We start from the raw sequence: 15,700 nt of genomic DNA on the forward strand, positions 1-15,700 counted from the left end.
TGTGTGATGCTATGGAGTTTTATTTGCATTTAAATGTTATTCTCTCTCTCCTCTTGCAGTCCATCCTGCTGCTGGGCGGCGTGGCGCTGGCCTGCCTGGCGCTGGACCTCCTGTTCCTCCTCATCTACTCCTTCTGGCTGTGCTGCCGCCGCAGGAAGAATGAGGAGCAAGCGAACGCGGACTGCTGCTGCACGGCCTGGTGCGTCATCATCGCCACACTCGTCTGCAGGTGAGTCCGAGTGCCCAGGGGCCAAACCCGGCTGAGGGCCCGGCCTCCTCTCGGGTAGCAACTAGAAGCATTCCCTCCAGGTAGGGGTGGTCTTCTGATACTCCTGCAGAGCCCAACCCCCCCGGTCATTTTAAAAGGTCATGATAGTTACGGCATGACGGCAATGATTTGGCACCGACTCGGATATCGGTTATCTCAGTTCTGTTTGTGTGGGGGGTGCAGGGTCCTGATGGAGACATCAGCATTTCAGCACGATAAGTGCAGAAGGGAGAATTCTGTTCATTTAAACAGGGAGGTTTTCCGTAATGTTTTTAGCCTTTATTCTCTCTGCTTATCTTCTCTTGGTTTGAGGAACCCATTACAGTCCCCTGGCTCAGAGTCGACCTGCTGTGTGTGTGTGTGTGTGTGTGTGTGTGTGTGTGTGTGTGTGTGTGTGTGTGTGTGTGTGTGTGTGTGTGTGTGTGTGTGTGTGTGTGTGTGTGTGTGTGTGTGTGTGTGTGTGTGTGTGTGTGTGTGTGTGTGTGTGTGTGCGTGTGTGTGCGTGTTTTCCGGGCGCACTGACAGCCTCCCCCTGGAGCTGCTGCTAGAGCCCGATTCCTCCTGATAACTCTGACTCTGTGAGTGTCTGCCCTGGGAAGTGCAGCGGCAGTAATTAATCCTGTCAGCAGCCAGTGGATCGTCGGGTCCCTGGGAAGCGAGAGACTGGATTGTGAGTCTCAGTCGCTCGCAGTTTGATGCAGGTAGTGGGACGGACATATCATAGCGTGTCACCTTCGCTGATGACAGCCCGAGGGCAGGGGTCACATGACACCCAGAAGAGATTTTTAAATACTTTCTCTGCTCTCAAAATCGAAACGTTTCCTATCGGTGGTGTGAGTTAACGGAGAGCCCGTCGCCAAGCCTTGCATTCGTTCCTTAGATCCCCCTGAAGCCAGCCCGGGGTAAAGACTCATAAAAATGGATTATGCTGTAAAAATGTCTACATTAAGCATTTTTGAGCCGCTGTCTTCCGTACGTGGTTTCGTGCGACGGTCAGCCGCTTGTAATGAAAATGTTGCAAGTTTAATTTAAACGGTACATTTTCAATATCCAAGGTTCAATACAATACATAATTAAAGCCGTGTTCCTGGATTACTCAGAATCGAGATGTAGCGTGGCGTGTTAATCCCAGTTTAGAGGCATATATGTGTGTAGATATTTGAATATAATGCCTTTTTGTTTTTTTGCAGACACATTTGTCAAAACCGTAATCGTGTCTCTTGTTTGTTACCAGCTTGTTGCTCTATTTTTACCTTTTGATCTGGGGTTTATCTTCTTTTCCCAGTCTTGCAAATCCAACGGTTGAGGTTCCAAAGTAAATTAGAACATGTAGAAGTGTGTCTTGTGCAGGATTGCCATGTTAATACTCGGTGGTGGGACAGCACCAAGGACATTTTTATCAATCCCCTTCATACTTCATCTAACATGGACACAGAAATATTGTATTAACTAGTTCTTGACGTGGGTTACTCACCACTAAAAACATGTCTAAGGCAGCTCAACCTCCTGGCACAGGGGTCAGGTGGGCAGATAACATTCAGTACCAGGCTTTCCTTCCCTCAGGGTGGGACACTCAAAAAGTGTCCAAAATACTCTGTTGGCGACCTGTGTGAAGCTCACGGTAATGCCCTCTGCCCGGTGGTCCTGCCAGGGGCTCCTCAGGTCTGTGTGTGATTGCACTGCATTGAAACTGACACAATAAAGAAAGAAACCAATACATAAATAAAGTAAACCCCCGCTGCCGAGTTATTTCCCTTATCTCTCTGACCAGACAGCGGCAGGAGGCTGTGTGGGTCTCTGTCTTGGGTCTCTGCGTTTCAGTAGCAGCTCTCGACTTGCTGCTCGAACACTGCTGTGCGGAAGCTGATTGTGCCAGGAGTTTAAATTGCCAGGGATATCGGAAATGATTTTGTTGTTGTTTTTATATGTAGTACACGGTATCGCTAATTAAAAAGGATTGCATGTTTTTGTCAGGGGTATAGAACGCCACACAGGAGACTATCGTAGTGCGAGTTAAATGTTTGTAAGGTGGACCCAGGGGGATGTTCTGCGGCCCGTCGTTGATATTATTGAGCAACCATTTTGCCCAATGAGGTCGTGTCATGACGGACTGTAATCAAGAGCCACGCCGCTCGGCCCACATTGGCTTGTTTGTGGAATCCACTGACAGGCAGTGGAGACTCGTAAAGTTGACTGATGAAGAGCAGGCCGTGCCTTGAAGGAACATGAGCTCACAGATCCGCAAATTCATTTGCGGTGTTTTACATTGTAACTGGGGAACACGGGGTTGGGGGGGGATGCAAACGCAATGAGGAAGAAAACAGGCCAGGGATTCGTCAGTACTGGGAGCCGCACCAGATGGCTGGGCTAAACTGATGGCATTGATTTCATTGTGGCATTTGGGGAAAAAGCCCATCAGGCTGTCACACACACACAGGCTTTGAATTAGTCTTGTTTGCAATGCCTACCCATCCATGTGTGTGGTTTGTGATTTAAATATCAATCATTCAGTTAGGCACTTGCTTCATTGAAGGATGCAAAGAGGAAGGTGTTAAAAATAAACCTCTCAGCCCTCAACAATGTCTCTCTTTCACAGCCACTGTCTGAAACACAATACACATTTTTTGTACAGATGTGAAGGTGCCACTCAGGTGATGTGAAGCCGGGAATCGGACGTTTCGGCCCCAGCAGATTTCACACTGATTGGGCGTTTAACTCGATCATGACAAAGAGATAATTAAGTCAGTCACACGAGAGAGCTTCCGATGGGGGGACTTAACTAAAGGATAGGAAAAGATGCCCTTGCCTCTCAGGGGATGAATCATTCTGCATGGAAAGAAATTGTATCCCGCTACTGAATAAGCAACAACAACCTCGATCGGAAGCTCTTATCCTCTCCGGTCCTGGTGGCTGTGCAGACCCCCACACTTCCTACTGTGTGATGGGGCAGTTATCGGCAGCCGCGCTCAAGGGCTGTTTCCTGTCGATGTCCCGCAACGCTGACAGGCCCTGACTTTCCAGGGACACTGCGGGGTGTTCAGATCCCAGGGAGGAGATCTGTGGTGAAGCTGCTGTTTAATACAGGCTGAAGAAAATAGAATAGAACCAATATTTGTGTTTCACAGATGTAAGGATTAAACTGTGATGTTTTTATATATGTTGAAATTTACACAGAAGGGAGGAAAACTCGCCGACGTCCTTTAATCCTCTTCACAATATCCCAGGCCGTTTGACCCCAGCTGATTTGTGGCCAAGAGCTCGTAGCGTATTCCGGTGAGATACGGGTCGTCAGCATAATTCCAGTGGAAAAACAGCTGTACCGCCTGAAAGTTACGCAATAATCATAATACCGTCGCAGTGACACAGATTACCAGTTTGTGTGGCGCTCGGTCCTCTGAGGTCTGTGGGGTTTTGCATCAGGAAAGGGGAAATGTGTTATTTATGCACATCATAATCAGACGGTTCGTATTGCTTTTTAGTTTATTTATTCACGTAGCATCCTAGAGTAAATACTAGAAAAAATTTAATCCTTTGGGAAAAGACTTGACAGATGTTTCTTTGTCCGTCCCCCATCCCCCCCAGAAGAAGTGTTTTCATCTCACTGGGTTGTTTTTTCCCTGGAGATCACAGACGCATTTTAGACCCAATTAAATGTTTTGGTATTATAGCCTTTCTGTTAATGAGTGAAAATAAATACTCAACACATGGAAATAGGGAATGATATTCAATTCAACCAATCATTAAGAATAAATAAACGGACAAAAAAACATACTGCTGAACATTTTGAAATGTTCACCTGAAACCTATTATTTCAGTGACCATGTCCTTTCCTTTCTGAGCAAAGAGAATATCGATTCACAGACATGCACACGCTTATCAGTTTCTTATGCCACAATCCTACTCCCTCTATGACTGGATTGCTGTTTATCTGTTTTTCTCTAACAATTGTGCATCATTCCCTAGTAACTGGGCGTGCACCTTGAGCAGCTCGGCCTCAAAGGTAAATATTGACTCCAAGAACGATAAGGGGTTTAATTATGTGCTGTTATTACTTGCAAACAGGATCGCCTCTTTGGATAAACATTGCAATCCCAGCTTATGCATATTTTATAAGGCCCCAGAGTGGTCCTGAACCCACGCTAAAGCCCCTCCAATTGCATCAGAGAGGCGTGGTTTGCTTCATTGATTGGCAAGAGAGAAATGTATGGCAGAATTTACCAGCATGGCAAACGATTTGGGAAAACTGAATTCACCCTTCCGCTGTGAGTTATCTCCCTCGTACACGGCGCCCGTGTCCCGCTGTGCCGGCTGACTCACTCACGTTGCTCAAAACACCATCTCCACCGAGAGCGACACGGCACTGGAGTTGATGCGCCAACCGGCTGGGGGCGTGACTCTGCGTGACGCAACTTCATGCTCTCGCCAGTCACGGCCACGCAATGGAGGTCTCCCATTGACCGCACGGCCTTCATTAGGAGTGTGCCTTATTTTAATCGGGTTTAATTCTCTCCCGTGCCAGTTTAACCCCATGTCCCAGAAGTGTAATATTCTTCTCTTCTTAATGATGAGGCCATTCAAGGGCATGGGGGATAAGCCCGGCCATATGGGCCTTTGTGTCCCTCTGTTTACACGGGAGCTAATACAGTGACAAGACAGTGACTGATGGGCGCAGAAGACTGAGCTTCAGCTGCAGATGTTCTTCAGGAGTGACGTGCGAGAAGCCAACCGTTCATGAAGTGGAAAGAGTTACAAATCACTTTTTAATAATAAAGTGAATTTGAAGATTGAACCTTTTCTTTCTCTGACAGTTTTGAAATGAGAAAAAGGATGTTTTTTTGTGTCGGGGGGGAGTTGTTCCTTTACAGGAGGCTTGAGCTTTAGGGCTCATTTTATTTCTGCCAACATTCCCGCGAGGGTTTCCTGCCCCCGCTGGACTGCATTGCACCAGGTCAAAGGTCATACATCCAGGACATTCTCCAGTATCTGTTCCCAACCCCACACCACCAATTGTAACTCAGACAAATGGCCCTCAGTCTTTATTCTGTTTCCTGCGACTCCCGGTTAGGGATCATGTTAGCAGTTAATGTCCTGTTAATGTTCGAGCTCTGTGTTGGGATGGATGTCGTTTGGGGTGGTCTGTGTCTGATGTGTATTATATCATTATATTTCCATTTGGTTTGTGGTCAGACGAAGGCCAAGCCAGATTCTGCTGGGAGGGGAAGACTGAACAGCGGCTGCTGGAGGTTATGGGATCTGAAATGTATACCTGTTCCTTGGTCTCGAAGCTGGAGAGGACTTCTGACCTCATGCCAAGGCACCGTCCAGCTACACAACTGTGTTATCGACAGCTACAGCAAGTCAGGGAGGTATAATGTGACCCCCGGGCTGGAATACAATAGCACTGCATTCGGGTCAGGTGGGGTTAACTGGCCAGTTCAGGAAGCTGACATCTTTGTGTTGTGCCTGGAGTCTGACCCCCGCCGGGCTGCGTAGCAGCATTCCTGCGGATTCTCTCGTAGAGAGCCTCGCTGTCGCTGCCGAGGGGCAGAGCGTCAGCTCTCGAATCAAGGTCGTCCGCTCACTGAGCCGTGACCGAATTACTCGCGCTTCGGCGTGATCGAGATGCCCCCTTTTCACATTCCTGCATGGGTGATGTCAGACTCGAACGCTCGCTGTAATCAAGAGGAGCTCGGCTCGTTTCTGCAGCCCGTGGTCTCTAGATTTATGGACGTTTCCAAACCACTTGGCTCTCGTTTTAGCGGTGGTAAGCGAGCCACTTAGACTGTGCTGGGTTTAATACTGAGGAACCCGGCCTAACATGCATGTTACACGCAGAGGTCTGTACAATGATCTATTTCTGCCCTGCCTGTGTCGTTTTTACAGGTGTTGAAGTCAGAACGCAGAAGGTCTATGAGTTCGGCAGGGAGGCTTTGTGGGGGTAATCGGGCGCTGCCATGGGCTGAGAAATGGGATCGGTTGACCCCCATGAAATTCACACGTGCAGGAAGTAGGAAGATGAAATCATCTCCCGGGCCGAGCTGCGCAGAGCCACAGTCCTGATACCTGGTGCCAATCGATCGCTGCTCTCGGGTTAATTCCGGTCTCCTGTATCTGAGACTTTACCTTCTCGGGTCGATGGACCCTTTCTTGGCAGCCTCTCCTTCTGTCTGACCGGATCCGTTCTGGGCCCGGAGACTCGGGTTACTGCCTTGCACATTAAACCTGCTGTTGCAGGATTTTGCAGGCTTGAAATCTGAGTTCCCTGCTAAGAATATTCACTGTGGTTGATTGTTTAACGTATAAATCTTATTATTATTTTTTTATGTGTTTCATGCGACCGTTTGCTGTAAGTGCTCCTTACTGTACGCAGGCATTTGACGAATGGACTCTCGGTTGTCGATTCATCAGAGGAAGCCTTGTGTGTTGTGGGGCAGGTAATTGTGAGAGTGTTTAAGGGTAATTGGTTTAATTAGCTGTAACCGATGGAAGGTTTTTACAGTGAATGGAAGTCGGTTAACAAGAGCCTTTTCAAAGCTTAAATAAAATCAATGCTGATATTTTTAAAGGTGTGGTTTCACTGTACATTATTTATTGTCTGTGGTTCCCTGGGTTTCTGTAACATATAGACTAAAACAATATATTAATAGAATTGATCAGTGGTTGCTACCATTACAATTCTCCATTGGTTAAATCGATAGAATATGTTTACATTTGGACGCCCAATTTTCCCATTAAATATCAGCTCCTCAGTCAATATGGGCGGCTTGTGTGACATGTAAGAATCCCAGTGAATAAACTAAACAAAACACGTCAACCCAGCAGTTTGCTTGTTGGCACTCACAAAGAGCAACGGCACGGGTGACTGGCTCGCTCTTGTGAGGTTTTTAAGTGGCAGCTTGGGCTGGGGGTCCTCACACCTCCCCACCCCCTGCCAGCGAACTTTTGGATCTCCTCATGTTGTTTTTCCCCGTCCTTCGAGCCCCCGTAGTTACGCTGCCTTTATATGCACCGACACAGCAGGGGATCAGATCTGAGACCAGTCCCCACCCCCACCCCTCCAACTGCCACCCCTTCCCTCTGGTACACAAGTATCTGGGGAACCGAGAAATGAACTGTAGTTTAGCCGGGGCTTGGAGGAAGACGTCTGGGAGGAACACCATGTGAGCGTCGGACTCAAGGAGGAGTGTAGTCTTCCCACAACCGGTTTAAAATCTGATCCTCACAATTTCTCTTCACCTACAGTGGGAATACAGTGCCCAGTATGGATATCCACAAAAAGGGGGGAAAAAAAATAAATATATATATATATGTATCGAAAGAGACTACCACTTGTGATGCCTCCTTAAATTCCTAAGGAGGGAGATGAAACATAGCAGCCCGTAAACACTGTTTCGATTTTTGTTTAGTTTTTTTCGTAGTTTTCATTTGACCGTGGCATTAGTCTGTGTGAAATAACTCCCCAGAGGAGGGGGGGTGATGAACAAAAACAAGCCGTCGAGCCCGAGGGGTGCGCGGACCCCAGCAGTCGGACGCAGGGACAGGATGCTGTAAAACATTTAAGTGACATTTTAACAGTGTCTCGGGTTCGTGTCTGAGAGCGAGCACGATATCAATGGACATATAAAAGTGGGCTTAGGGGCATGACTCGTTCAGGCCGTATTCTGGACCTTTTCTCAGGTGCTGAATTAGTAAATAACCTGCCTTTAAGTGTAGTTGAACAGCATAGATGTCAATTAAACCATCTGTGCTTGTGAGGAAATTCAGCTGGGTTTATGTATTTAGGTATGCGTTTGATTGTAATGAAATGTCTGTCTCCTGTCGTTAAGCTTTTGAGTTTAAAGGCATCGGTTGTCCAGTTGTTTTAGGGGATAGTTTATCACGACGCAGTAGGTGAAGTTTGTTTATTACTTCATTATTCTGTAAGGATGTTCATAGTTGGCCTGACAGGATCGACACCCTTCAGACTAAAAATAAACAAACCGCAGGTGGTTTGTCATCCCAATGCCAGGATGGCTCACCCCGGCCTAATGAGCAGTTTCAGCATCGCTGGCAGAGCTGCGGGGGGGCACAGATGAAAGCGTGGCGCTGGCAGAAGGACGGGGGAGAGCGGGTGTATCGACAGAGACGCGACTCACAGGAGCGCGGATGAGTCGTAGCTCGGGGGAGGAGGAGGAGGGAGAGAGGAGGAGGTCAGTGCAGTCGTGAGGCCAGAGAGAATCCAATGCGTGGAGCCAGAGCTGGATGGGAGACGGAGCCAAGAGCGACGGAGCGATCGGTGGGAGAATAGACGGCAGCAGCTGAGATGAGGAGGAGGAGGAGGAGAAGTGTCAGAAGCAGTAGCAACAGAAGAGCGTTGCGTGACTTCCTTCTACGGGCTGCTGGGGCATCTGGGACGGCCCGGGCTTTCAGCACTCGCTCTCGGTAGCAGAGCATCAATTATTCAGAGAAAACACGCGGCACCTGCCTGTTGTTTATGGGGCGTTGTGTAATTGAAAGTCTCCGACGCCAGCGCTGCATTTCCATCAAGGGCAGGGCGTTTACAGAGCCCCCCCAAGAGCATGCCATATTGAAGTGAACATGCATCTATCAGGGTGAAGAAAGTGAAGGCGCTGGTGTTCTTTGAAGTTTTTATTACATCATTATTTTTATTTTATCTGTCCCAATGAACAGCTGAAATAAATGGAGTATATTTAACATCACACACGTTCGCAAGTTGCGTATTTCTTCGGCTCACTTGTTTTTGCCCCTCGGTCTAGAGTGAGGGGTGTGTTTGTCTCCCTCAGGATAGTAAATATGTGACCCAGCTGGGGGTGTGGTGGGGGGAGGGCGGTTCTGGTGGAATTAACTCTATTAGCCCCCTGTGTAGAGCTGTGCTGGTTGGCTGGTAAATAAATCCTCATTATCTTAATCTGATCTTGGCCTGAGTTGGGAGGGGGCGCAAGCAGGGATGCAGATATCGCTTTTCTTGAACCGAGTCTCTTGCTAAGTAGGCCCGGTTTAGATCGCACGTGGGGGGGGGGCGTTAGTATCGCTACTGATTCAGGTCAACATCCTCGGCTGCTCATTTGAGTTGCCTTGAGGCAGAGGTGGTTGCCCTCCCTGGGGTGGCTGGGCAGTGGCCGGGAAGTGGTGCAGAAGCAAACCCCGACACAGCAGGAGGAGACGGCAGGGCTGTGGATGGCGTAGAGTTTTTTTTTTTTTTTTCAGCTACTGGCTGTGCCGTGTCTGTGTCGCCTGCTGTGCTCCTGAGCGAATGTCTCCACAAACACAGTCCCCCTCAGAGCGTTGATGTTCAGAGCTGGTTTGCGCCGGGCTCGTCTGCTCCTGTCAGCTGTCCCCCCAAAGCCTCTGCCCTGCCAGGGTCGGGGGACCGAAGGTCAGACCTGCCTGTCAGTCAGTCTTGGTTGATTGATGGCGAATGTATCTGTCCCCTTGAGAGGAGAGAGCCACAGCACCAGGCGAGTTTCGCAGCTGTTTTTACCTGGTATGTTTCTAGTTCAAACAGCCTCCACCCCAGTCAACAGCTGCTGGTTTGTCCCGTACAGAGCAGACACAGAGCCAACCACAGCTGCATCTGTTCAGCCACACGCCTGCGACGGTCTTTCTCCACCGAGAAACGCTCTCCCCACGTCGATAATGCGGCTCCTTTGTCAGCCTCCATTTCAGTAACCTCTCCGTGTCCGTCGTCTTCACAGCAGTGCGGCCTTCTCCCCAGTTGTCTTTTATTTATATATATATATATATATATAGTGTATATATGTGTGTGTCGGTTCGGTTCTTTTGAAAAGAGAGAGCGAGGGGGGGGGGAGGTTCAACTTTGCCCTAGAAAGGTTACCATGGAAACGGTTCAGATGTAATGCAGGAGGAGATATGAATAATATAAGTGCAGAAAATGTCCTTCCTCCACTGTGTAATATCCCACAGCACGTGACGAGTAGACGCCGCAGTGGTGGCTGTAGAACAGGGGGGGGCTGGGCGCAGGAGACCCAGCGAATGAAGTGGTACTTTAGATTTTGCTCTCTAAAGAATTATGGGTAAAAAAAATAAGTGTTTGTTTGTCTCCCCCACAGCGCAGTACTGATCCCGGTGGTAAAGCAATGGATCCAAGCACCATTTTCTTATAAGGAAAGCTTTGATTAAACAAACTAGAATCGTTCTCATTTGTTTTATATAAATACCAAAATATCATAAACAAAGCTTATCCATATCGTGAGGAGGAAAATGCGAATGTCAGACTTTCGTTGCTAGGAGGTGTTTTTAGTAGTTTATCAGCGACTCGGGCACCCTCGCGACCGCGGTATACGCCTGCGTTGGGGGGGGCTGGCTTCGAAAAAACGTCCACCGCTCAAGACCGAGAAACCAAAGCTACTTTGCAGGGGCTCAGCTCGGATTACTGTTCAACTAAGCGCGGTGTGTTTTCCTGTCGGCCTGTGGCTGGATTAATATAATTTGGGCTCCTGCACCCTTTGGGGACTCTTCCACCTCGTACTAGACAACTTCCCCTGACAAATGCCCCGCTGTACTCCTGCACTCACTAGCAAGCTGCCTGTCACGATTGTGGTGCTATGCCCTCAAGCGATAGCTATGTATGGTTTTTGTCTTTGCATAATCCTTGCTCTTCTCACATTGTCGTGGCACAGTAGCTGGAAACACAGGCAGGGTGTGACTTACATCCCTCGGGCGGTGGCTTGTCACCGGAGCGCAGATCCTTCGATCAGAGATTTGCAGTACAAGTTCCCTGCTATTGTCCGTCGCGGCACAGTCTGCAGCGCTGTGACCCGGAGTGAGGATGTGTTTCACACGCTGGGCATCCTTGAGGTCTCTTCTGCTTAATTTAAGTTGTGTGATAAATGGAAAGACACAGAGTACTGGTGCTTTGATTTAAATTTCTGCATCGGACACTGGAAAGATGTCACAAATATCGAAAAGCCCGACTGAGTCAGCCCTGTCTGGTTTGTTATCTCAATTGCCTTTACAATATTGTGCATCTTTGTGAAAGGATTGGGACAAGTACCTACAGACCTGTGTGTGCAAGTTGATAAAGGGTCAGTGAGTCTAACAGTCCGATTGCACCACGATGACATCTGCTGGTGAGGTAATAGAGACAGTTGAAGGGTCAAAGGTCTCCCCTTGGTTTGTTAGCTTCGCACAGTATTTGGACACTTGGTCTGTCTACTGTATATCAACACAGGATTTCTTGATGGAAATAAATGTTATAAAGTTATACTAAAGTGTTTTTTTATATTTTTAAAGACAAAAGAATGAAGTCTGAACCCTCCATGAAACGGACATTATAAAAATTGCTTTATAATGTATCTTGTATTAATATTCAGTGTATTTGTATTCAGAGACACGGGGCTACGCTGGGCGACGGGGCCGCACAGCTGGGGGCCCGTGTTTATTGTTTTAGATTAGAGTTTCGGTTCCTCTGCCTCTCCAGGGCTGCAGTATCGCTTCCCCCCCTGGTCAGTGGGATGCCATTGTTGAACTCCCCGAACGGCCGTGACCTCTGGCGTTTGTTTTGTTTAATTTTGTGGTCGTGTACTTAATGGTTGTGCTTTTTTAGCTGCCAGCGCTCCGTCACCCAGTTTCCTAGGCCGCCAGACAGCCTGTTGCGTCTGTGTTTTTGTGGAGCTGGGAAGGAGCCACGCTGTGCCGGGCGCAGTCAGGGTTAACTCTCCCCTCTCCTCCTCCTCCTCCCCCCGGCACTAACCCCTCTTTTCTCTCTCTCTCTGTCTGTGCTTTGTTGTCTTTCAGCGCCGGCATCGCGGTGGGTTTCTATGGGAACGGTGAGACCAGCGACGGCATCCACCGGCTCACTTACTCCCTGCGGCATGCCAACCGCACCGTGGCCGGGGTGCAGAAGCTGGTAAGCTGGGGGCTCGTTTGAGAGGACTCCTGGAGGCTCCTGGGAAAAATATGTGTGTGGGGTGGGGGGGGGTTGTCGTTTAAGCAAAGACACTTGGACGCATCCTCTGCGCCTCCCCCTCCCTCTGCACTGAAACTCATCCCTCTGATTTGCTGTGGGTGTGTGCTGGATTGGTATTTTTAGACAGGCTCTGCACAGCTTGAAACATTTTCTTTTTTGCGCCAAGATGAATATTCATTTGGCTTTGCAAGTGGGTTTCTTTTTTCTTTATTTCGCTTGTGAGATTCATCAACACATGCCTCAGTACAAGGTCCCCAAAAACAAACTAAAATGAATAAAAGGGAACACGTTTGTAAACCTAAACTTCCCGTTCTTCTTTGGTCTCTATTATTGTTCTGAGGAAACTGGCGTAAATGTAGTTTAGCTTCAGACTTTGACCTTTTTTAACATCAGCCAACACAGCAGCTCCGTGGTTTGAAACTACATTGGCGTTGTTATGCGTTATTGTGGGGAGAAAAACCACCCGGCCGCCCGACAGGGAAGCTCCAGAGGAATGGGGAACGTTTGAAACATTTCAGCCTGACAACAGCAGAGCCCAGAAACACTCCCGCACAATCCCTGCATTGTTGTGTGTAGCGGCACTGAGATGAGTCACAATCTCGCAGGACTCTCTGTCCGATAGGAGCAAGACTGAATACTGTATTGTGTGTGAATGTCTCTCTCTCTCACACACACGGTCTCTCCACTCACACTCTCTCTCTCTCTCACTCTCACTCTCTCCCTCTGCCCCGGCACGCAGGTGACCGAGAGCACCACCTCCCTGAACCAGACGGTGGAGGAGGGCCTGCAGCAGCTGGAGAAGCAGTACGCCAAGCACACCGACTACCTGTCCATCGTGCAGAAGCTGCAGGGCCAGCTGGATGAGCTGGTGCGGCAGATGGTGGAAATCCCGTTCTGGGGCAATAGCGACGTGTCCCTGGAGGAGCTGGCGGTGCGGACGGAGCTCTACGACTGGTACAGGTGAGAGGCCCTCCCCGTGTCCCCCTCGGTGGTCAGACCCAGACCTCGGTCCTGTAGAGTCACCATGCCATAGGTTCTCTAACACACCTTGAAGGGTCCATGAGTGAGGAAGGACCTTCATAGAGCGGGCACATCTCCCCGCAACACGTGGGGTCAGGCGTTTCCTAAAAACATGGCCAGGTGGCTCATGATTGATTGATTGATTGATAGATTTTTGCATAGTACCATGAGAGAGCTTTGCCAAAACCACAGGCGTTGGCCTATCCATCACACTGGTCAAAACCCATCCACCGTCGGTGACTTCCTGTATGACAATGACATTCGCGTTGAGTTTCTGCGGGGTTGAGACTCTGAAATCTCCTCGCTGGCTCTTTTATGTGAGGTCGAATTTCTGCAGGCTGAACACAGACGGCTACACCATCGTGCTTTCTATGAGCAACAAGAAAAAAATCTTGTCTTTGAAGGCGTCTCATTTGGGAGCTGTATAAATTATCTCGTGTGATCTTGTCCTCTTGCTTATGCGAAGGCATGGGGGGCCACGTCTCTGCAGCTCTGTGTTCATTTGAAATTATTTTCGAGTGGTATTATAAAAACAGTTCTTCAAACGTGGATAACAGTTCAATGTATTTAATTAGCGATCTGCGGAGACGGACAGTCAGAGGCAGTGCCAATAACAATAGGACAGTTTGCATGGCATCTGTAAAGGTTTCGTGTTAATACGTTAATTGGGTGTAAAAAGGCTCTTTCTCTCAGTCAGGTTCATTCTGTCGCTTTGACGGCACAGTGAAATATGGCAGCTCTTCTGTGCTGTACCCACGGGCTGCTCTGGACTGAGTGTTATTTTCTATTGCTGTATTTACATTGAGGGGAAAAAAGTATTTGATCCCCTGCTGATTTTGTACGTTTGCCCACTGACAAAGAAATGATCAGTCTATAATTTTAATGGTAGGTGTATTTTAACAGTGAGAGACAGAATAACAACAAAGACGGCCAAGACCAAAGAGCTGTCCAAGGATGTCAGGGACAAGATTGTAGACCTACACAAGGCTGGAATGGGCTACAAGACCATCGCCAAGCAGCTTGGTGAGAAGATGACAACAGTTGGTGCGATTATTCGCAAATGGAAGAAACACAAAATAACTGTCAGTCTCCCTCGGTCTGGGGCTCCATGCAAGATCTCACCTTGTGGAGTTTCAATGATCATGAGAACGGTGAGGAATCAGCCCAGAACTACACGGGAGGATCTTGTTAATGATCTCAAGGCAGCTGGGACCATAGTCACCAAGAAAACAATTGGTAACACACTATGCCGTGAAGGACTGAAACCCTGCAGCGCCCGCAAGGCCCCCTGCTCAAGAAAGCACATGTACAGGCCCGTCTGAAGTTTGCCAATGAACATCTGACTGATTCAGAGGAGAACTGGGTGAAAGTGTTGTGGTCAGATGAGACCAAAATCGAGCTCTTTGGCATCAACTTGACTCGCCGTGTTTGGAGGAGGAGGAATGACCCCAAGAACACCATCCCCACCGTCCAACATGGAGGTGGAAACATTATGCTTTGGGGGTGTTTTTCTGCTAAGGGGACAGGACAACTGCACCGCATCAAAGGGACGATGGACGGGGCCATGTACCGTCAAATCTTGGGTGAGAACCTCCTTCCCTCAGCCAGGGCATTGAAAATGGGTCGTGGATGGGTATTCCAGCATGACAATGACCCAAAACACACAGCCAAGGCAACAAAGGAGTGGCTCAAGAAGAAGCACATTAAGGTCCTGGAGTGGCCTAGCCAGTCTCCAGACCTTAATCCCATAGAGAATCTGTGGATGGACCTGAAGGTTCGAGTTGCCAAACGTCAGCCTCGAAACCTTAAGGACTTGGAGAGGATCTGCAAAGAGGAGTGGGACAAAATCCCTCCTGAGATGTGTGCAAACCTGGTGGCCAACTACAAGAAACGTCTGACCTCTGTGATTGCCAACAAGGGTTTTGCCACCAAGTACTAAGTCGAAGTGGTCAAATACTTATTTCCCTCATTAACATGCAAATCAATGTATAACTTTTTTGAAATGCATTTTTCTGGATTTTTTTGTTGTTATTCTGTCTCTCACTGTTAAAATACACCTACCATTAAAATTATAGACTGATCATTTCTTTGTCAGTGGGCAAACGTACAAAATCAGCAGGGGATCAAATACTTTTTTCCCTCACTGTAAGTATGTGTGTGAATGTATATATACCACAGTTAAGAGTGCAGGCGACGAAAACAATTCATATTGAAGTGTTTGTCATCTTTGTCAGTGGCTCTGTCGGCCGTCGCTTGTTTGGTGCCGCGGTGTGAATCGCACGGGATTCAGTGCCGATCAATCAACGTCCACTCAGAGGCGATACAGATCCACGCGTTCGAAACCAGGACGGTAAATGGGAGGGTGGGAGCAGAAGCCAGATAGAAGAGGGAAAGCGAGTGTTGAAGCCACAGATCTCGACTGACTGAACAGCTGACCTACCCTGTGTTTTTTCTAACAAAAAATAGCAAATAAATAAAAGAAA

At 48.4% G+C, this 15,700-nt stretch overlaps 1 protein-coding gene across 2 annotated transcripts in view; it reads left to right on the forward strand.

The window, feature by feature from the left end:
• Positions 1-15,700, forward strand: part of ttyh3a (tweety family member 3a) — a 65,694-nt gene that overhangs the window by 19,435 nt on the left and 30,559 nt on the right. For both annotated transcript variants that reach the window (XM_066690222.1, XM_066690221.1), the window contains exons 2-4: positions 60-229; positions 12,026-12,137; positions 12,937-13,157. In XM_066690222.1, coding sequence (XP_066546319.1) covers positions 60-229; positions 12,026-12,137; positions 12,937-13,157 — 503 coding nt within the window. The remainder of the gene's footprint in view (positions 1-59; positions 230-12,025; positions 12,138-12,936; positions 13,158-15,700) is intronic.

The sequence above is a fragment of the Amia ocellicauda genome, chromosome 17 (assembly GCF_036373705.1).
Source record: "Amia ocellicauda isolate fAmiCal2 chromosome 17, fAmiCal2.hap1, whole genome shotgun sequence".
NCBI lineage: Eukaryota > Metazoa > Chordata > Actinopteri > Amiiformes > Amiidae > Amia > Amia ocellicauda.